The following is a 21,666-nucleotide window of genomic DNA, read 5'->3' on the forward strand; positions in this document are numbered from 1 at the left end:
AGGGGAGCAGCGGGCGAGTCAGAAGTCTGCTGCGCCATGTGGGTTGCTCCCTGGTCGGCCAGGGATCGAACTCATGCTGTAGAGGCTGCAAACAGCTTCATAGGTTGCTTCTTAACCCGTTGCGCCACCAGGGAAGCCCCTGGGCTTATAGTTTTACCACATTGGAAAAATTTTGGCCATTGTTTCTTGAAATACTTTTTTATCTGTCCTCCTCATTTGAGAAAATCAGTTATATTTACATAGGCTGCTTGGCCTTATCCCACAGCATTTATCCTCTGTTCATTTAAAAATTTCTTTTTCTCTCTGTTTTATTTTGGATATTTACTGTTGCTATGTCTTCAAGTTTACATCTTTTCTTCTGCAGTGTCGAATCTACTATTAATTCCATCCAGTAATTTTAGTATCTAAAAGTTCACTTGGGTGTTTAAAATAACATCTTCCTGTGTGTCTCCTTTAGTTTTTACTAATTCTAACATCTATTTTAGTTCAGGGGTACATGCAATTGATTGATTTTTTTTCCACATTATGGATCGTGTTCACCTGTTTCTTTGAATGTAACTTTTGATTGAACTGCTAGTGTAAATTTTTCCTTTTTGGATATGGGATATTTCTAATTTCCTATAAATATTCTTAGGCTTTGTTTGAGCTTAATTTCCATGGCAATAGTTTGTCCTTTTGGGTCTTGCTTTTAAGATTGGTGGGACCAGAGCCATGCTTATCTGGTAAAGGATTAGTTATCCCCTACTGTTGAAACAAGACCTTTCTGAATATGCTACCCAAAACCCCTGTGAATTAAGAGGTCTTTCTAATATGGCTGAGGAGCAGACACTCTTAACTCGCCCCATATGAGTACTGTTCTCTGATCCTTTCAGGTGGTTCTTTTCCTGGCCTCAGGAACTTTCTTCACACACTTACACTGATCAGTATTCTACTAACTACTTGAGGGGGACTTTCTGCAGATCTCCAGAATTTACCCCACTTCCCACCCCACAGCTCTCTCGAATTCTGGACTCCTATCGCTTTGGTCTCCCCAGACTCAGCTCATCAACTCAGGGAATGTGTCAGGTGCTTCCAGGGTCTTCTCTCCATGCGTTGATGTCTGGAAACTCTCAAAGTAATAAACTGGGTTGATTGTAGGGCTCATCTTGTTTATTTTACATCTCTGAGGGATTACTGTCCTTTTTTGCCTGATGTTCAGTATCTTGAAAACTATGTTTTATTTCTCTTAGATGGGAGGATAAATCCAGTCCCTACCATTTTATCTTGACTACAAGCAGAAGTGTGGATTTGAATCCTGACTCTGCCAGTTATTCACAAGCTTTGAGAGGTTAGCAATTTACTTATCTCTCCAGCCTCAAATCTTCTCATCTGTAAAGGGGCTATTAAGATAAATTCCTTATTGTGAGGATTAAATGAAGGAATAAAATGCAAGGCTCTGAACAAGTGTTAGCTCCGTTTAGTATGTGAGAAAAGAACCGGATCAAGGTTTGAGCTCCATACTGACCATTAGGAATTGAAAAGAGGGAAAGGATCTTGGTGTGGAAAGCCTGAGAAGAAATGACTGTGGGGCTGGGAGGCCCGGCTATGGTATCTTTTAAGACTGACGGGATAGAGGAATTTCAGACAGAGGAGGTTATTAGCAGGGTCAGAACTTGTAATGCAGTGGAGGGTGAGGGCATCTGGAGTCACACACTAGTTATCATTTCTCCTAAATGATGTTGTAAATGATCTTTGTGGCTAATGTTGGATCCTCCTCCACCCAGCTGGCACTGTTGAGTTCAGGGGTTGGAGGGAGTCTCAGCTCTTTCTAACTCAGTTTGTGAAACCAGTTAAAAGAGATACTAATTTCACTGGATAAGAAAATCCAAAATACTCAGAAATTGAAGTGTATTTGATATTACTTACATTTTCAGGATTTCACAGGGTCAATCAGTATTTGTTTCACCCAGTTACTGGCAGTTTCACAGCTATATAGATTCATGTATTACTAAACTGAAGGAAGAACTTGGAGTATCTGATCAACCCTTCTCGTGTCCTTGATGAGAAGTACAGATCCTAAGAAGCAAGTGGCCTTTCTCAGTGACATAATTTGGTCATGACAGAGTTAAATTTAAAAGGCAGATCTAGGATCACAGGACCCATTTTACAGGTTCTGTCTGAATATTGGTATCCCCTAGAAGAGTGGAAGGAGCAGCGTCCTGGGAGACAGGATACCTGGTTTGGATTCTTCTTTGGATGTTACCTCTGACTTTATGGCCTTGAGCAAGTTTTGAGCTTTAGTGACTTCGGTTGCCTGTCTTTATTTTTTTTATTATTATTATTATTTTTAAAATATTATTTATTTATATTTATACAAGCACTGGGTACAGTTAGAAGCGCGGGAGGGTGAGAGAATTCACCAGAGCCAGAGCAGGGAGCAGAGCGACCGAAGTACACTGCTGAGGGGAGCAGCGGGCGGCAGGAGAGGTCTGCGCACCATGTGGGACCCTCCTCCAGTGGCCAGGGAGCAGCTGGGGATCGAACCAGCGCTGCAGAGGCTGCGGGCAGCTTCGCAACCCAGCACTCAACCGCTGCGCCACCGGGGAGGCCCCGGTTGCCTGTCTTTAAATTGGGAATAACTTTAACTGCTTGAAAGCAAGGGATTGTCCCAGATAACTCCTAAGGGTTTCCTCCAGATTTAAGATTAATGCCAGGTGTTTTAGGGTGGTCAGGACATGTAAATGAATAATGTATGCAGGTATATAATAAAGATATACAGTAAGGTATACAGTGGTGGGCAGTGACTGATGCTGAGGTGAACTGTAGTATGTGTGCCCTTCTAAAAGGATGGCTGGACTCAGCTCCACTGAGTGGTTGCCAGACAGCAATGTGGGCTCACTGTTGCTAGATAATCTGCATCTTCACGAGGAAGCCAAAAAGGTGGATTTTTGTGTGAAATATATAACTTTCAGATTTATATATTGAGACATAGGACAATGAAAACATATCTGTGAGCCTCATGAGTGCTCAGTTTTAGCTTCTGATGGCTGTTTAAGTGAATTTCTGTGACATGGTTGGTGTACAGAAAGAACCTTGACCTTAGATCTCAAATCATAGTAACCCTCAGTAATGAAGGGCTGTCACTTTCCTTCCCTAGGTTCTAGTTCTCAGTTCTCAGTGCTGGCCCTAAGTTGCCCTGATCACATGGAGCTAACCCGTGGCCTCCTGCTGTGTCTGGGAAGTAAAACACCTCCACTGAATTGAACCCAGCCACAGCAGAGCCGTGGGAAGCCATCAGCTGCCCTTTTAGGAACAGGAGGAGGCAGCCACATAGGCTTTGCACTATTTCCCTGGGTGGGCCTGACTCCCCTTTGCCATTTTCTCTTCCTCCCTATGGCCCCGGGTGTCTCTCTCTGGGACACCCTAGAACAATCTGCTGCTTACGCTCTGTTTCTGCTCTTTCCCTCCAGATGTAGTCACAGGGAAGGTCCCAGGATCGCTATCACTTATACAAACCCTGGACCCTTTGGTTTTTCAAATTCTAGGTATCCTAGTGGAGAATAACAAAGAAAAATATGACAAAAATGGGCTTCACTATGGCACAAGGGGTTAAGTCTCAGCACTATCAAGCTATCCGCAGCCACTGCAGCATGAGTTCGATCCCAGCCAGGGAGCTGACCCACATGGCACAGTAGACCTCTCGTGTCTTGCCCACTGCTCCCCTCAGCAGTGTATTTCAGTCAATCCCCCTGTTCTGTTCTCCGCTCTGTCTCTGGTGAATCCTCTCACCCCCGCACCTCTGGCCTGTACCCCAGTTCTTGTATGCATAAATAAATTAAAAAAAAAAAGAAACCCACTAGATAAAAAAATGCCTTTACTACTTACCTTCGTGTATTACCAATTAGTGAAGAGCTTCTGGGAAGATGGAGCTACCTCTGGTGCCCTTGTTGTCAGACTGCTAGTTTGTGAAATCTGTTGGGTGGGGAAAGCACGGGAGACTCTTAGATCCTCAGGCTCGAGCAGAAGCCAGCCAGCTGCCTGCGCCTTACAGGGTAGGTGTTCTAGGTGTTCTTGTGGAGAGTGGGAACTTGCCTTTTGCAGATGGGCAGCCTTGGCCCACCACCCTCCGGTCCATCACTGCCTAACCAAATGACTTGGGCAGGTGCCTCAATTTTCTAATCTGTCAAATGGAACAGTAAAAATATCTACTTATAAAGTTGTTGGGACAATCCAATGAGCATGTAAAACATCAGTGCTGGTGCCTGTTTCTGAGGAAGCCACTCACAGATGCTAGCTGCTGTCCATATATTTTTCTACATTGTGCCACAGCTCTTTCTTGGAGAGTGCTAGGGGAAAATGCCAGGGACAGGAAAATCGAGAGACCCACAGGGAGATTGTCGAACACAGACTAGGAGAGAGAGACAGAAGGGGGTAAGAGATGGGCAAGATGAAGAGAATATTCACGCTAAGTATTTTCAAAGAGATTATCTTTCTTATTTTCATTGGAATAGTGATGTCATTTCCATTTCCCACTTGGTGAGGAGGTGAAATAACTTAGCCCAGGCCAGTATCAGGGCCAATATTTTGACTTCGAGCCTCGTGCTTCTTTCTTTATGCTCCAGTACCCGTATGCACCTGCCAAGACTAAGAATGGTGAAGCTTATGTTGGCTGAATAATCAAGATGGTTTTATTTATTATTATTATTATTTTTTAAAGATTTATTTATTTATACAAGAACCAGGGTACAGGCCAGATGCACGGGAGGGTGAGAGGATTCACCAGAGACAGAGCGGGGAACAGAACAGGCAGACTGACGAAATACACTACTGATGGGAGCAGTGGGTGTGACAGGAGAGGTCTGCCATGCCGTGTGGGGCCCTCCCCAGCCGGCCGGGATCGAACCGGCGCTGCAAAGACTGTGGACAGCTCCATAGCGCTGTGCTCAACCGCCTGTGCCACCAGGGGAGGCCCAATCAAGGTGGTTTTATTTTTTTTTAAAGATTTATTTATTTATTTATTTATACAAGCACTGGGTACAGTCAGAAGCACGGGAGGGTGAGAGAATTCACCAGAGCCAGAGCGGGGAGCAGAGCAGGCAGCATAGCAGGCTGAAGGACCGAAGTACACTGCTGATGGGAGCAGCGGGCGGCAGGAGAGGTCTGCGCGCCATGTGGGACCCTCCTCCGGTGGCCGGGGAGCAGCCAGGGATCGAACCGGCGCTGCAGAGGCTGCAGGCAGCTTCGCAACCCAGCGCTCAACCGCTGCGCCACTGGGGAGGCCCCTCAAGGTGGTTTTAAATTGATTTTTCCCAAACTATTTTTTGGGAGAGTGGTGGTGGTAACAGTTCTTTTGCTGTTAAAATAGGCTTGGAGAGAAGTCTTCCATTAGTAATATCATAGACATGTCTGACCTTGTGTCTGGAGCTTTACATTCTATCTCATTTTTAATCCTCACAATAACTCTGAGGTCAGTATTATTATTATCTGAGGATTAGTGAAGTTAACTAATTTGCTTAAGGTTTACCTGATAGTAGAACTGAAATTCATAGCTGGATAGCTAAACTCCCTAAATGGCCATGGTAACTTAATGTAATCCAGCATTTCCTGAGCTTGTTTGGTGGTGTTTTGTTTTTTTTTTTAATAGAGGCATGTTTTTCTTTATTTGTTTGCTTGTTTGTTTTTGTTTTGTTTATACATGCACTGGGTACAGTCAGAGGCGCGGGAGGGTGAGAGAATTCACCAGAGCCAGAGCGGGGAGCAGAGCAGGCAGAAGGACCGAAGTACACTGCTGAGGGGAGCAGTGGGCGGCAGGAGAGGTCTGCGCACCATGTGGGACCCTCCTCCGGTGGCCGGGGAGCAGCCGGGGATTGAACCGGCGCCGCAGAGGCCGCGGGCAGCTTCGCAACCCAGCGCTCTACCGCTGCGCCACCGGGGAGGCCCTGTTTGGTGGTGTTTTATCATACCTGCCTTTATCTGCCTTTTACAGAACATATTTTATATACACTATTTAAATAATTTTGGAGCACTTTTATATTTCATTAGATTGTCGATCGGGGGGGTTATTTCTTTCATCTTATTTCTCATTAAACAGATACGCAACTTCCTTTTTTCTCCCTAGAATTTTCCCTGTACTCCCTGTGCTTTTGCTGATAAAGTCAGCAGGGTTTCAGACACCACTTTCCTGTTCATATACAAGTACTTATTTTATCATCACTAAATGGAGCCTATTAGCTCCAGGACACAGAGAGCAAGTTAGGGGAACAGGGAGATATATCACAGAAGGAAGCTCCTTGAAAAGTGCTGTCTTCACGTCTAGCGTAAACTCCCCAGTTGTGTGGGAATAAGGACAGCATTGTCAGGGGCAACATGCCAAGGCTTTTGGAATGAGGCCCTCTTTTTCTGCAGGTGAGCCTGGGACATTGAGGGACAGACACAACCAGCCTCTGTTTGGGCTTAAAGATGCATTTAGGTTTCTTGAGACCTTTCTGTGGGTCCTATAGAGTCATACTGTTCCTGCCCCCTTTTTTAATAAGGTAGAGAAATGAGAACCCAGAAACTGCAGGCAGGATCGGCAGCACTCATTTGGGGGTGTACTCTGGAACCAGGCACACTAGTATCTTTTTTTCCATTCTTTTTTCTTTTTCTTCTAATTGGGGACTTAGGAGTATATTCAGTAGCTTTCCACTTCTTTCATGTGTCAGCATGAGCTTTTAAATGAGGTTTGCAAAGGGCAGGGTTTGGAAATTGGATGAAAGAGCATTAGGCAGACTATTTTCCTGATGAAGGGGGAACTGCTGGTTTATTTATAGCAACTTAATGGGAGATAACAAAGTTGAGGTGGTAGAAAGAGCCCTGGGCTAGAAACCTGTGTTCTAGTCCTGATTCTTCCTCTAACTCAGTACAGGATCTAGGCAAGCTGTGTCACTTTCCTGGGCATCATTTTTCCCGAGAATAGTTGGACTTCAGTATCCCTGGGAGTCTTTTGAACCCCTCTGCTTTTGATGGCATGTTGAAACTCTTATTTGGTCAAACTTTGGTGGGATATCTGATGCCTTATGGTCCACAGATGGTTACTAATAACTGTCCCTAAAGAAGGGTGGGTTTCTTTGACATTGGTTAACTGTGTTGTTTTGATTTTGGGTCTTTTGTTGCCCACATGCACAGGGAAGATAACAGGTGACTCCAGCAAACACAACTAGTGACATGAGGTATGGCTGTGGTTCTCCTGGCTGAGGGCACCCTGAACATTTTATTTCTGGGCATGATGGGCAAGGACCATCTGAATGATTGCTGGAGACAAAGCAGGGCTTCACTTGGCCCCCTGCCTGCCAGTGCCCTGCCATGACCTGGCTGCTGAGGGTTCTTCAGAATTATCACTTAGTGTTGCATTTGTGTGTAAGTGTCTTTTGGAGTGTGTTTGTTTTAGCTGTGTGGTTCATGCTGAAAGTAAGAAAGAAGCATCACTCTCCTTCCCTCCCAGCCCTTGTACCTTCTGCTAGCTGAACTAAAATTCTGTTAGTAGAATCCTGGGTCTTTGAAAGGACTGTGGACACGATCACTCATTTAGTGAAAGGATATTATTGGTTACTCTTTCCCCAACGTGTGAAACTGCCTATGTGAGTCATGAGTATACATTATGACTTCTTAGCATCAGTTGATCTACCTTGGACTAATGATCCCTGTAATGAATGCCCAAGTTGGGGCAGGAAAACTTGCCCTACTCACAACTCTTCAAAGAGAAGTCACCTGCCTCTGCCTAGACAGGAGAAAGAACCGTCCTGTCTAGTTTCGTTGATCCAGTGCATTCTTTGAAAACAGTTTCTGTACAGTCACTACAACAAATGCCTCAAAGGAGTTTCCAGTCCTGGGTGAATGTCTTTTCAGCTGATCTCTCTGCTTCTTAGGGTATCTCTTCTGTATTTTTCTTCCAAATAGCTGTTTGGAATGTCTAATGAAACAACTGTCTAGAGACCAATGTTTATTTCAGTGTGGTTGGAGTTGTTTTTGCTTCAGCTTTCAGAGCCAATAAAGCTGGTTATTAGATTTTGTAACTGTTGCTGTAATTACTCTCTTGGAACCAGCAAAGGTATAATTAAATATGGAGATTCCAAGGACTATTTTTTCTTTCCATCTCAAAGTTACCTCTTACCTCTTAAATGATTATTGGCTTGGGTGCTATTTCAGTTGTTAGAGAAGTTGTGTTTATGAATGACACTGGGATTCTTTGGGAAAGGGATTTCTTAGAAGCATCTTCTTTGAATATTTGGTTTAGATGAACTCCTATTGATCCAGTACTTGTTTTTTCCCCCATTTTTCTCCAGTTTCATTGATATAAACATATAACATTCTTTTAGTTTAAGTGTACAACATAATGATTTGGTATTTGTGTATGTTGCAAAGTGATGACCACAGTGAGTTTACCCATTGCCATATATGTGGTTACAGTTTTTTTTCTTGTGATGAGAACCCACTACTTACTTTTCTAATGGAATTTGGAGAAGTATCAGGCAGGGCACTAAGAGTTAGCATATATTTATGTAAAACCCTGGGCATAGCCCTTTAGGCTTGGGCAACAGATAGACCCAACTTTCTATGGTCAGAAATAAGGTTGGAGTGGAGGATGTTTTACTTTAAGTGTGTTAGTGTGTAGGAAGAGTGGCATTTTACTCACCTTCGCACATTGATTCCAGTGAGCCTTTAGTTTACTAGCATTGCCAAAAGTTTGTAAAATACAGAGTGGTCCAGGTACCATGACTATGTTCACACGTATTTTTGCCCAAATGCTAACCCAATGTCTAGTTTCAAGGTTATTTTACTCATGACCCATGTGTGAAGGTTTCTGATGGGAATATTAAATGTATAACCTTTCTCTTTGGAGTTCTTAGCTAGTTCAGAATACACACAGGAGAGAGATGGGGTAAAAAAATCAACTATCCCCAGAGAGGAAGATACCTAGTCAACCTTGCAGGTAGGAAGCTGGCTGTTTGCCCAGCACCTTTTCCTAGTATCAGAAAGGCATACCTTACAGTGAGGATGGAGGAAAGAATGTTTCCTGCCTTATGGACCTGGGGGAATACAACGAAAGAATCTTGCCAAATAATTGCTTGTTTACATATATTATCTCATTTACTCCTTATTAAAATGAACCTTTCAGGGATGGGAAAATAGCTTACCTATCTCTGTCTATGAGCTGGAGTTTGAATCTAAGGCAGTTAAACCTCAAAATGCATTCTTTGTTTGGGTGCCTTCTCATGCTTTGATTTGTGTGTGTTTACCAGAGGATGTGAACTTCTGCTCATGTGCTTGGCTATATATATATATATATATATATATATATATATATATATATATATATATATTAGATTTTATTTATTTTTTGTGTAGCAGAACTGGGGTGTAAGCCAGAGGTGCAGTTGGTGAGAGGATTCACCAGAGACAGAGTGGGAAGCAGAACAGGCAGATAGATTGAAATACTCTGCTGAGGGGACCAGCGTGCAAAACAGGAAAGGTCTGCTGCGCCATGTGTGGATTACCTCCCTGTCTTTGGATCGAACTCAGGCTGTCGATGTGGGCTGTCTCAGTGGTAGCGCTGCGACTTAATCCCTAGGCCACCAGGGAGGCCCAGCTTGGCTGTATTTTGAAGGATGTGAATTTTGTATAGTTTTGAAATTGAATGTGTTTCTTGTGTAGAAGAGATTATTAGCCAATCTCTCTTACAATAGAAGCAACTGAGATACATCCATTACAATTAGGGTGAAGACTCAGCTGAACTGTGGACATCACCTTGTATCTGGCTCTCTGAAACCCTGTTTTTCTCTCTCATGCAGCTGCCCTCCAGGCACTGAAGCGCAAGAAGAGGTACGAAAAGCAGCTGGCACAGATCGATGGTACACTCTCAACGATTGAGTTCCAGCGAGAGGCCCTAGAGAACGCTAATACCAACACTGAGGTGCTCAAGAATATGGGCTATGCCGCCAAAGCCATGAAGGCTGCCCACGACAACATGTAAGTGGTCCCCTGCTAGTGGAGGGGGGCACCCAGCATGGAGCAATGCTGACCCTGGAATGCCTCAAGCTGAGGCCATGGCCTTGGTGGATAGATCTCTTGACTGATCCGTGCCAGCCCCTGAGTTTTTGTTTGTTTTTTTTTAAGATTTATTTATTTATACAAGAACTGGGGTACAGGCCAGATGTGCGGGAGGGTGAGAAGATTCACCAAAGACAGAGTGGGAAACAGAACAGGCAGACTGACTGACTGAACTACACTGCTGAGGGGAGTAGCGGGCGAGACAGGAGAGGTCTGCTCACCATGTGGATATCTCCACGGCCGGAGGGGATCAAACTGGCATGCAAAGGCTGCAGACAGCTTCACAGTGCTGTGCTCAACCACCTGCGCCACCAGGGAGGCCCCTGAGTTTATTTTAATTTGCATTCTGTTTTTGGAACTCCTAAAATGGATTATGTCTCCTGCTGCCTTGGAAGCAGATCTTATGGAATGAAACAGTATTTTCTGTGTAATTCAGGATTATTGTGGTGAGCTTAGAGTTTCAGTCTGGAAAGGTCTTTAGAAGGTCCTCTCACCCAGACCTCTGATTACCAAGGTAGGCAAGCTTGATGGGACTTGACTTCCTTGGGTTATATATGAACTTGGGCATATATGTATAAATATATTCCCTTGGCTAGGACTAGGGTTAGAAGTAATTGATTAGAATTTAAGGTCCATGACTTTTTCATCACACTGTCAGGTGCCTTGAAAAGTACTTCCAAGGGTTTCTGATCTCTTATGTCTGCTGTTAATGGAATTTTCTGCCTCTCCTCTTGCTTTCGGTTTAGACTATTACGTTGACAATGTGCTTGACCTCAGTATTCCTGTCTTTGCATAGCTACTTCTCACTTATAGTGGTCTAAGAAACTATATGAACAAGCTTGTTGCAGTTATAATGAAAGGCCAAGGTAACACTAGAGCCAAATGAAGGCCTCTCATGAACAAATTTTGCATTTGGAATTCTGCTTCAATCGGCAGCATGTATGTGGGAGTGCTTAGAGGCCTTTTTTGCCTCCTTCTGAGTGCTCACTAGAAAAGGGATTGGCAAAATGCAGCCTGTTTTTGCCAGTAAAGTTTTTGTAAATAAAGTTTTACTGAAACACTATTTGCCCATTAATTTATATATGTCTTTTGTGTGACACAGTAGGGTTGAGTATTTGTGAGAGATCATGTGTATAGACTGCAAATTCTAAAATTGGTACTTTACAGAAAAATCCTACTGGTCCCTGCTCTAGAAATGTGGGTTTGTAGGAAAAGTTGTATTCAAATAAATGAGGTGTTATCTGAGAGTTCATTGTTGTGAGCTTCCTGAGTGAAGTCCATGTCTGCGTCATTTCTGGCCCTCTAGATACCTAGCACCTAGTACAGAGCATTCCTTTAGGGCCAAAAATGGATTTGGATAGATGGGAAGGGCCTGTCAGGTGGCATAGCTGTACTTTATGATTTATGATTATACTGCCCCCTGTACAGAGTTCCCTTGAGCTTGAAGAAGACTTACTGACCCAGGAGTTAAGGCTCCATGTTCTCATTTGACATGTTACTAGCTTGCATAAGAGACTGTGATTGTGGCACTTAACTTTGCCTCATTTCTTAAGGGTTGTTGGAATAGCTGATCTAACGATTCTTCCACCCTGTTGATACTATGATTCTTAAAGGGGAAAAAGAAGGAAATAAAGATTCACAGGATTAATTGTAGGGGGTGAAGCTGGGAAGCAGACTATGTAGAGTGGGGTTTCTGTTCCCACCTCACAGACAGTCTTTATTTTTTTTTTATAGATTTACTTATACATATAAGAACTGGGGTGTAGGGGCCTCCCTGGTGGCGCAAGGGGTTAAGCATCACCACACTATGAAGCAATCCGCAGCCTCTGCAGCATGAGTTCGATCCCCGCGGCTGGCCAGGGAGCAACCCACATGGCACAGCAGACCTCTCCTGACTGCCCTCTGCTCCCCTCAGCAGTGTACTTCAGTCAATCTGCCTGTTCTGTTCCCTGCTCTGTCTCTGGTGAATCCTCTCACCCTCCACACCTCTGGCCTGTACCCCAGCTCTTGTATGCATAAATAAAATCTTTTTTTAAAAAAAAAAAAAGAGGGGCCTCCCCGGTGGCTCAGCGGTTGGGAGCTGGGTTGCGAGGCTGCCCGCAGCCTCTGCGGTGCCGGTTCGGTCCCGGCTGCTCCCCGGCCGCTCCCCGGCCACCGGAGGGGGGTCCCACATGGCGCGCAGACCTCTCCTGCCGCCCGCTGCTCCCCTCAGCAGTGTACTTCGGTCGTTCTGCCTGTTCTGCTCCCCGCTCTGGCTCTGGTGAGTTCTCTCGCTCTCCCGTGCTTCTGACTGTACCCAGTGCATGTATAAACAAAACAAACAAACAAACAAATAAATAAAACATGCCTCTATAAAAAAAAAAAAAAAAAAAAAAAGAACTGGGATATAGACCAAAGGTGCGGGGGTGAGAGGATTCACCAGAGACAGAGTGGGGAGCAGAACAGGCGGATCTACTGAAATACACTGCTGAGGGAAGCAGCAGGGGAGACAGGAGAGGTTTGCTGTGCCATGTGTTTCAGCTCCCTGGCTGGGGATCAAACTCAAGCCGCAGTGGCTGGTGATCGCTTGATAGCACTGTGTCCTTAACCCCTGCGCCACCAGTGAGGCCCATCTTTACACAGACTGATCATCTAATATGACATCTGTCTATTTATTTAAAGGGACATCGATAAAGTTGATGAGTTAATGCAGGACATTGCTGACCAGCAAGAACTGGCAGAAGAGATTTCAACAGCTATCTCAAAGCCTGTTGGGTTTGGAGAAGAGTTTGATGAGGTGAGTGTGTTGGGTCACATGTCTATACAGCGACTCCCGGGTCACCCTCTGATGTGTTGTTGCAGGTTCTCAACCTGGGGCATGCGGTCTGGAAATCACCAGTCTCGTCCCTCCAAAGACTTGGACATAAATAGGGCATAGTATTAGCCCTTACTAGTTCTAGATTTTTAAGGATACATTCACTGTCTGGGTTAGGAGGTGGAGTAAAGGAACTGTTTTGTTGGGACTCCTCAATAGGCCTCAGATTGCTGGTTGGTTTCAGGAAGCAGTTACTCTGCACCTTTCTTTGGTGGGCCCTGGGCTCAAAGCTGGGGCAACCAAGGTGACCATGCCCTGGAGAAGTTAACAGGATTTGCCTTTAGACAACGCTAATGTGAGGGAAAGGTAAAACCACAAAAGGAGCATTTATATCTGGCTCCTGAGCCATCTGTTTGGAACTTTGCCACCTACCAATTTCTGCTATAGCAATTGGGACCTTGGTTTCTTGGGTTTTAAAAATGCAACAAAGTCCCTGTGAGGCTACTGCATTCTGCCTTAGATTTGAGTTCAATGAAGACTCTCTCTGCTAAGCCTCACTCCTTGTCCTATCAGATTCTCACTTGTATAATTGAGAAGACAGCCTGTGACTCTTACCTTTGGCTCCCAGCACCAGGGTTTTCATAGTTTCAGAGTGGACTTTGATAGACTGGTCACGTTACTTTCAGTTTAGCAAACATTTCAGAATATTGACTCAGTGTGCCCAGTTCTGAGATAAATAGGAATGAAAAGATAAAACCCTTCTAAATATTTTACAGCCTATTATAAGACACCAGATGTAGACATCAGTAATTGCTTGATAGTCTGTATGTTCACCAGTAGAGCATATGTTGGGTTAGTTGAGTCATAGAGCATTGGCCTGGAATTCATCTCTCGTCTGACCTCTTCAGGGGAGGTGGGGGGATTCACTTCTCTGGAGGAGGGTTCTGAGCCATCAATCAAGAGATACTGCTTCAGGAACTGGGCTTCCCAGGTGCATCTGTTTCACTGTTTTGTTTCCTTTTACCAGGATGAGCTCATGGCAGAATTAGAAGAACTAGAACAGGAGGAACTAGACAAGAATTTGCTGGAAATCAGTGGACCCGAAACAGTCCCTCTACCAAATGTTCCTTCTATAACCCTTCCATCAAAACCCAGTGAGTACTCTTTATCCAGAGTCACTACACATCTGTGACACCATGTGGTGGGTAATCTTGTGGGTGGTTTGCCTCAATGTGGGTTCTGAGTTTGCACAGCATTGAGAACTAGATAGGATCTATTGTGGTGGCTGCAGAGACGTTTTTACCTGCCCATTCCTAGTTTCGCTCTAGAAATAGGATTTCTTAACCTTGGCACTACTAACCTAACCAGGTCATTCTATGGGAGGAGTAGGAGGGCACCCGTCCTGTGCACTATGGATACTTAATAATAATGGCTGTGGCCTCTAGATGGCAGTAGCACCCCCTCCCCAAGTTGTGACAACCAAAAATGTCACCAAATATTGCCAGATGTCCTGGGATTTACACACACACACACACCAGTCGCGTGCGCGCGCGCACACACACACACACCAGTCAAGAAACACTGTTCTAGAATAATTTTCCCTGGGTGGCCAAAAAAAGAGAAAGGCCCAGGCACTGGGAGAAAGTATGAGAGTTGAAGTCCAGGAGGGCTCTCACGTCCCATGTGGTCTCCTGCGCTGTCTGGGGGGGAAAGCCCAGGCCCTGAGACGACCACTTTGAGAAGGAAACAGCTTTGGAAACCTGGTTCTATAAAATTTTCATTTCCTGCCTCTTCTCCCTCTCCACTCCCACATCATTTCACCCTTTGGTAATATTCTACAACGTATTCCTATAGAACAGGTGAAGCAATTTGATTTGGCCTGGAGACTTCAGGGAACAAGTGCGGCCAGGCCGTCGTCAGCTCAGTCTCCCGCATATCCAGGGGAGATGGCCCCTGCAGTCAAGTGAGCTCCCTGGAGAGCTGTGAGCAGTGCTGTCGAAATGCTGTCCAGAAAGCTGCCTGTGGGTGTGCAGTGGTGGTTTGAGCCACTTGAGGGGAGTGGAGGGCTGTCGAGGATTAGTTGTCTTCTGGGCTCTTACTGCTCTCCCTCACCATGGATGGTCTGGGACTGGAGGCCTCAGGAAATCCTTAGGGGCTCTCGATGTATAATCCTTATTTTGTGAGGCCCTGCACAGGAGGGATTGGCCTGGGGAAAGTGCTTAACCAGGAGTTTATGTTGCAGGTTTAGGCACAGAGAAGCGGTCTGCCGCAGCCTGGAGAGGAAGCTGGCTGCCAGCAGACGCCATGTAGCACAGCCCTGGCTCCCAGCTGGGGTGCGTTGAGAGCCAGCAGCAGGTCTCCTAAAAGCCCTTTTTCTCTTTATACAGCCAAGAAGAAGGAAGAGGAAGATGATGACATGAAGGAATTGGAGACCTGGGCTGGGTCCATGTAACTGGTCCAGTGCAGGCTGGGCCAGACAGACTCTGGTGGCCTGCGCAGCAGGCGTGCGTGTGCGTGTGCAGGGCAGGCAGGACGTGGTGCAGGCAGGTTCCATCGCTCTTGAATCTCCCTCCAAAGCAGTACGGCCACATCGCTGCTCACTCTCTGCATAGCATGGTCTGCACCCAGCGGGATGGGTTGGGGGGAGGGGGGGCGGGCGGGGTGGGAGGTGCCTGCTGTTTATAATGTTGAATTTCTGTAAAATAAACTGTATTTGCAAATCCAACATTGAGCTTCTGGACTACGCTAACTCCACTGCTGAACCTCAATGGAAAGGGTCGACCGTTTGCAGTTTAAATGATCTGAAAATGTAGCCTCTGTCCTTTTAAGTCTGTTGACTTGTCGCACATCTCTTTGTAAGACTTGTATGGTACTGGCAGAAAAGTCGTTTTTTAAAAGCCATAGGCTTTTCCTTGTTCTTAGCTGTAATAATGCATCTGATTTGGTTTCCTCAAGAACTGTATTTCTCTCCATCACCTGTGACTGGCCCTTGTGTTTACCACTCTGGCCCACTCCTCACTCCTGCTCCCCTGGTCTTTTGGAGTTTGTGACACTGATTTGAAATGGATGGTGTTCTCTTGAGAGCAAGTGAGATTGTTAGAATTAAATTCCAGCTATACATTTTTCTAACATAGCTCTAAGGTCCTTGTTGCTGTTTGTGATAACTGATAGATAACTCATTGGAAACATGTGCATACATTTATATTCAGATGAAATTATGGTTTGCACTGTCTATTAAATATCTCGATTAATTTTCATACTTTGCTGTTGTGTTCAATTAGTTGTCATTTGCTTTGGGAGTAGACCCTTTCCAGGTCAGCATGGTGTCCCCTGGAGCTGTGGAGATGTATGGAAGACTTGAGCTTGATGCACATAACAGCCTGAACCGAAGAGCAGAGCCTGTGTTACTATAAGTGTGTTTAGGTTCTGGAGACTGAATCTGCGGCGTTGAGTGCATTGACAACCAAATTCTCTCGTCCTTCGCTATCAGCATCCATGAGTGATGCCAGCAGGACAACAGAGCTTCCACCTGTTGGAAACCCTGGGGCTCCTACTGACTCGGCCCATCTGATGCATTAACCAATCAGCCACATTGAAGAAAATGGCCTTACCTGTGGGGAGGAAGTGTCGGGCAATAACTAAGACTCTAGGACACAGTGGTAGCCCGAGGCCTCCTGTGACTTTCTGTATGACTTTGTGCAACCTCATCTACTCACTCCCTTTTTCTTTAGTCTTATGCCCCCTTGAGAAGCTGATGAATGCTGTGGACCCTCTCCTTCAGAAAAGTCAACATACGCATCTTCACCCTTAATTCTGCATGCAAAGTGGCAGAATTGAAAGGATCCTTCTCCATTGTCCATCCCCAAATCTCTTACAGTGGAAAGCAACCTGAGTTCACAATTGAACACTACTGTTAACCACTGGTCCCACCCAGATCTCATGTTCCCATCTGTGAGACCAGGACACAAGACCAGATCATTTCAGAGGTCCTACCTGAGAAACAGCCCATGCTGTGTTCCCCAACTGTCATTGCTCTAAGGTGTGCCTACACTCATATTTGGCACTTGACCACAGTGGTTGGATTCATGACTTGTGTGGAGGTTGGTCCTGCCTGGTTATTTACACAATATCCTTATTTCCAGCCCAAGAAGAATCTGGTTGTAATGCCTATTACTGCCAGCATCTGCCTTCCCAGCCTGCATTGGTGTGACTCCCGGGCGTCACTGTGGGTGAGATCCATGCTGGACATTCTTAAGCTTTTCTCATAAACTGCCTCAGGGCCTTCTCACCTCAGGTCTGGGAGTTCTCAGGCCCAGCCATCCAGCTCTAGCAAGCCCAAAACCAGGTCCAGAGCAGTGTCTGGGGAATAATGAAAAATAGTACTTTCTGCTATTAATAGATGTGGTACATGTGCCAGGCTTGTGGGATACAGTGTTCAGTCATACCCAGTCTTTCCCACTCTCAGGAGTTTCTTAGTCAAGCTGGAGAGAGAAATTACTGTGTCTGGAATCCTTGGTCACAAGTAGCGGAAGCATCAACTGACTGGTATAAGCAGTAAAGACATGTACCAACTCACTCAAAACTTAGTCAACGTCCTTTCTTTTAGGAAGGAAGAAAAAGGGATAGTGGTGAAGTAGGTGGTACTGTTATAGGACAGGGAGAGGGGCAGCCCAAACCCCGCAAACCTGCCTATTCTAAATGGGTTCTGCCATCCGCCGCATCAACACAAAACATAGGAGACTTTAATGGGAAGGAACTTTAATAAAACTAGGAAACAATACAGGTAAGGCAAAGAGTCTAGTTTCTAAATGAAGCACCCAATGTTACCCATCCCCTCGTGGGTAAAACTCCATCCAAATGGGATCGGCCCAGAACAAGGCCCCAAAGCCTGCCACAAGTCTAAAGCATCTTCCAGTGGGGACCCACAGAAAAAGGTCACAAACAACCAGACAAGCCCAGAAGGAAAAGAGCAAAATCAACATCCAGATAAAAGCTGCCATTGTCACCTCCCCACGGGTCTCACCCACATCTGTGTCACCCAGTCCACGACCAAAAGACAAGTGCAGTTTTTTCACGTGTCTCTAGGCTCCATGCGCCTCCTCCAGGTCTCCTGGCTCCATCCTGCTTCCTTCCTCAGTCTCTTCTGCAGCTTTTCCTCTTCCTGCTCAGCTCCACCCTCCCTTGGGTGGGGCAGGGAACCTCCCCCTTTCCTGGGGACCACCCTGATGCAGTACCAAGTGTTCACAAGAGGCAGACACCAAACATCAGACAGATGTGAGATTACTGATTCTCAAAAGCAGTGGAGTCACGACGTGTTCATTTCAGCTCCCTCCATTTACCTCTGCCCTCTTTTCAGAGGTTGGAAAGTAAAGGTAAGAATTACAGGGAACCTTGGTCCACCTAGGTTAAGTGTCAGCACTATGGCAGCCACTGCAGCATGAATTCGATCCCCAGCCAGGGAGCTACTCAGCAGACCTCTCCTGTCTTGCCAGCTGCTCCCCTCAGCAGTGTGTTTCAGTCAATCTGCCTGTTCTGTTCCCCACTCTGTCTCTGGTGAATCCTCTCACCCCCTGCACCTCTGGCCTGCCCCAGTTCTTGAATGCATAAATAAATCTTAAAAAAAAATTTTAAAAAAAATTACAGGGAAATCATTAGAAATACACTCCACTGGCCTCACCCCAGAACAGGACCCAAGAATTTGCATTTTAACAAATTTCATGGGTAATTCTGCTGTAGGATTTGGAACACAGGTTTACAAGATCAAAACAGAATGGTTTGGGCCTCCCGGGTGGTGCAGCGGGTTGAGCGCAGCACTATGAAGCTGTCCAGGGAGATACCCACATGGCACAGCAGACCTCTCCTGCCTCGCCCGCTGCTCCCCTCAGCAGTGTTTTTGTCCCATTTGCCTGTTCTGCTCCTCGCTCTGTCTCTGGTGAATTCTCTCATCCTCCCGCACCTCTGGCCTGTACCCCAGTTCTTGTATAAAAATAAATATTAAAAAAAAATGGCTTATATGGACCCTCCATGGTCTGGCCTTCATATTCACCTCCCTTTTTGTCTCCATATTATCACACAGAATTCTCCTCCCATTGGCAACATTTCAAATATGAAATGAACTACAGATGGGAAAACTGAGGTCCTGAGGTGCTTCATATCCCATAGCAAGTACGAGAAGAGCTAAGACATCAACACAGCTCTCATATATCCTAATCTAGGTCTCTTCCTGTCTGCCTTGGGTACTTGGCCTGCAGAAACAGCTTGCTTCCTTTCCGCTAAGCTGCATCCTGGCCTTGCTCAGGCAACGGAGGAGTTAGGTGGCTCTGGGATAGAAGTGCAGACCTGTGGGTTATGGAGCCCAGATTGCACCAATCCCAAACTAGATTTCATGAGCCCTGGCTAAACTAGGCCCAAATTCCCAGTCTGGACTGAAGCAAAGGTCCCTTTTCAGAGCAGAAATGTGTTCTGTTCACAGTTGAAGTTACTCTCTTGGACTCTGGTTTTCAACAAGAAAAACCCTGAAGGAGTGACAAACATTCATGGAGCCTTTACGAAAGCAAGCATTGCTGCATTCAGTATTTCAGGGCAGGGCCCACTCGCCCTATTTTACAGCTGAAAAAACTGTCTCAGAAATAGAGTGACTTGTTCAAAGTCACAGAGCTTGTGAGCAGCAGCAGAGGCACAATAATCCAGCCTTTTCCCTTCCACCCTCACCCCAGCCCTTCCAAGCCATGGTGGGGGGGAGGGGCAGCCTTGGAGACTCTAGAAGTGCCCATTCTAAAAGTAACCAAATGTTGGGTACTGGGGCCTCCCTGGTGGCCTAGGGGTTAAGTCTCAGTGCTATCACTGTGATGACGGCCCACCACTGTGTTCAATCCCTGGCCAGGGAGCAGCAGACATCTGTCTCTCCCGCTGCTACCCTCAACAATGTATTTCAGTAAATCCACCCGTTCTGCTCCCCACTCTGGTGAATCCTCTCATCTCCCCTGCATCTCTGGCCTACACCCCAGTTCTATGCAAAAAAAAAAAAAAAAACAAAACACTTGGCACCCAAATGTTGGGTGCCAAAGAGGAAGCCAGTTTGCCAGAATCTTTCTGCTGAGAGCAAAAAAGCCACAGGCAGCAGGATCTAGATCATCCAGGGTAAACTGAAATGGAGCAGTGAAGTCAGAAACAGTGAAATTGGCCTTTCAGCTCCTTCCACAGGGAGCTTTCAAAGGTGGAGCCCCTCTGGGGCTGATTTTAACTGGTGGCTGAAGTCAAAGACTGTTATAGGTGGCGCCCCCTGGAGGGGGCTGCTGGTGAGGGTGGATGGTCCCAGGGAAAATACAAAGTATCAGTGCGGGTAGAGACTCTGATAAGAAATAAAAAGGACTGCAGAATTCCGGCACTCAGCATTTGGGATTTCAGCACTTTTGGGTATTCAGGGATTCCGGGGACAGCGATTTCTACCCCCACCATGTCGGTCTTCCAGAAGGCTGTTGCGGGCCTCTGGAGAACGTGGAGAGGCTTCCAGGAGCCAACCTCAAGAGAGGAAAAGTTCGGAGGCTTTACGAGTAGCCAAGCGACTGAACTGTTCCTGGTTTTGCTGCTGTTACAGCCTGGCAGGGAAGGCGAAGGCCCGGAGCTGGTGCCTCACTGAGCTGGTGAGTGTGGCCGTTTGTCTGGTCGTTTGCCCTTGGGCCGCTGCAGCTGCTGTTTTGAGTGTCGCTTGTCTGGTGCTGCATGGGGGCATCATGGTAGCAACCGGAGCATCTCCTGTCGTGTCTTCTGCTGTCTTCGTGAGTTGGATCCTGGCCTTTTGTCTGGTTGCCGGGTGTCAAGTGGCCTCAGTGACTCTTTGTTTTCCCTTGCTTGTTAAATAAATCCCGTTGTTGTTGTTCTCTGAACCTGAATAGTCTTGCAATTGTGTTCGCGAGTGAAGAACTCAGTGACTGGTAAACTATTTGGGTACTGTCCTTGGCCAGTTTTAGTGCCCCTTATTGCCCAGTCTTGGCTGGTGAGGCAGCCAGGAATGAGCCATCTGTGATTAGCTCTTTGGGGAACGGTGGCTTCCCCATGGCACTGGCTACCATAGCGCAAGTGTGATTTTTTGGTTTAAGTATATTTGTTTCAGATATGTGTAGATTTGCTGTAGAAAAACTGGCTTGGCCCTTCTGAAAACTTTGTGTTTTTGTGTGCAATTTGTTTGTAGTCACTTGCTCAGAGGTTTGATTTTGCGGAAGTTGTTCTGTGTGGTAGTAAGCAGTTTTGGATCCTGTGGCCAGATCAAAGATGGCATCTGAGGCCACCTGTTGGGCTTCTCTGAAACTCAGAAGTTTTTGTTCTTTTGGTCTCCTAAGATTTTTTTTTAAAGGATAATTTTTTAAAAAAGATTTATTTATTTTTATACAAGAACTGGGGTAAGAGGCCAGGTGTGCAGGAGGGTTAGAAGCTTCACCAGAGACAGAGCAGGGAACAGAACAGGCAGACTGATGAAACACAATGCTGAGGGGAGCAGCAGGCGGGACAGGAGAGGTCTGCTGCGCCATGTGGGTATCTCCGCCGCTGGGGATAGAACTGGCACTGCAGAGGCTGCGGACAGCTTCACAGCACTGCGCTCAATCGCCTGAGCCACCAGGGAGGCCCTCCAGGGAGGCCCTCTGTAGGGTAAGAAAAAATGTCAGGCTTTTCTGCCCTCCTGCCATCAGGATAGATGATGGCTCCCTGCAGTCCTGAATGCATGCCTGATGGCGGGCATCTGGAATAGGGTGTGGGCATGGGTAGATGGGATTCACCTGGGCTAAGACTGTGCCTTTAAGGGCGGCATC

The 21,666-nt window shown here is 46.1% G+C and overlaps 1 protein-coding gene across 1 annotated transcript in view; it reads left to right on the top strand.

Annotated features, from left to right (window-relative positions):
• The window catches only part of CHMP4B (charged multivesicular body protein 4B), a gene marked incomplete at its 5' end in the record, with an annotated part of 41,665 nt that extends 26,184 nt beyond the window's left edge, over positions 1-15,481 (top strand). The window contains 4 exons of the mRNA XM_084248351.1: positions 9,807-9,984; positions 12,727-12,841; positions 13,887-14,013; positions 15,247-15,481. Coding sequence (XP_084104477.1) covers positions 9,807-9,984; positions 12,727-12,841; positions 13,887-14,013; positions 15,247-15,311 — 485 coding nt within the window. The 3' untranslated portion in view covers positions 15,312-15,481. The remainder of the gene's footprint in view (positions 1-9,806; positions 9,985-12,726; positions 12,842-13,886; positions 14,014-15,246) is intronic.
• Between the last annotated feature and the right edge of the window lie 6,185 nt (positions 15,482-21,666).

This window comes from Talpa europaea (assembly GCF_964194135.1).
Source record: "Talpa europaea genome assembly, chromosome: 11".
Classification (NCBI taxonomy): Eukaryota; Metazoa; Chordata; class Mammalia; order Eulipotyphla; family Talpidae; genus Talpa; species Talpa europaea.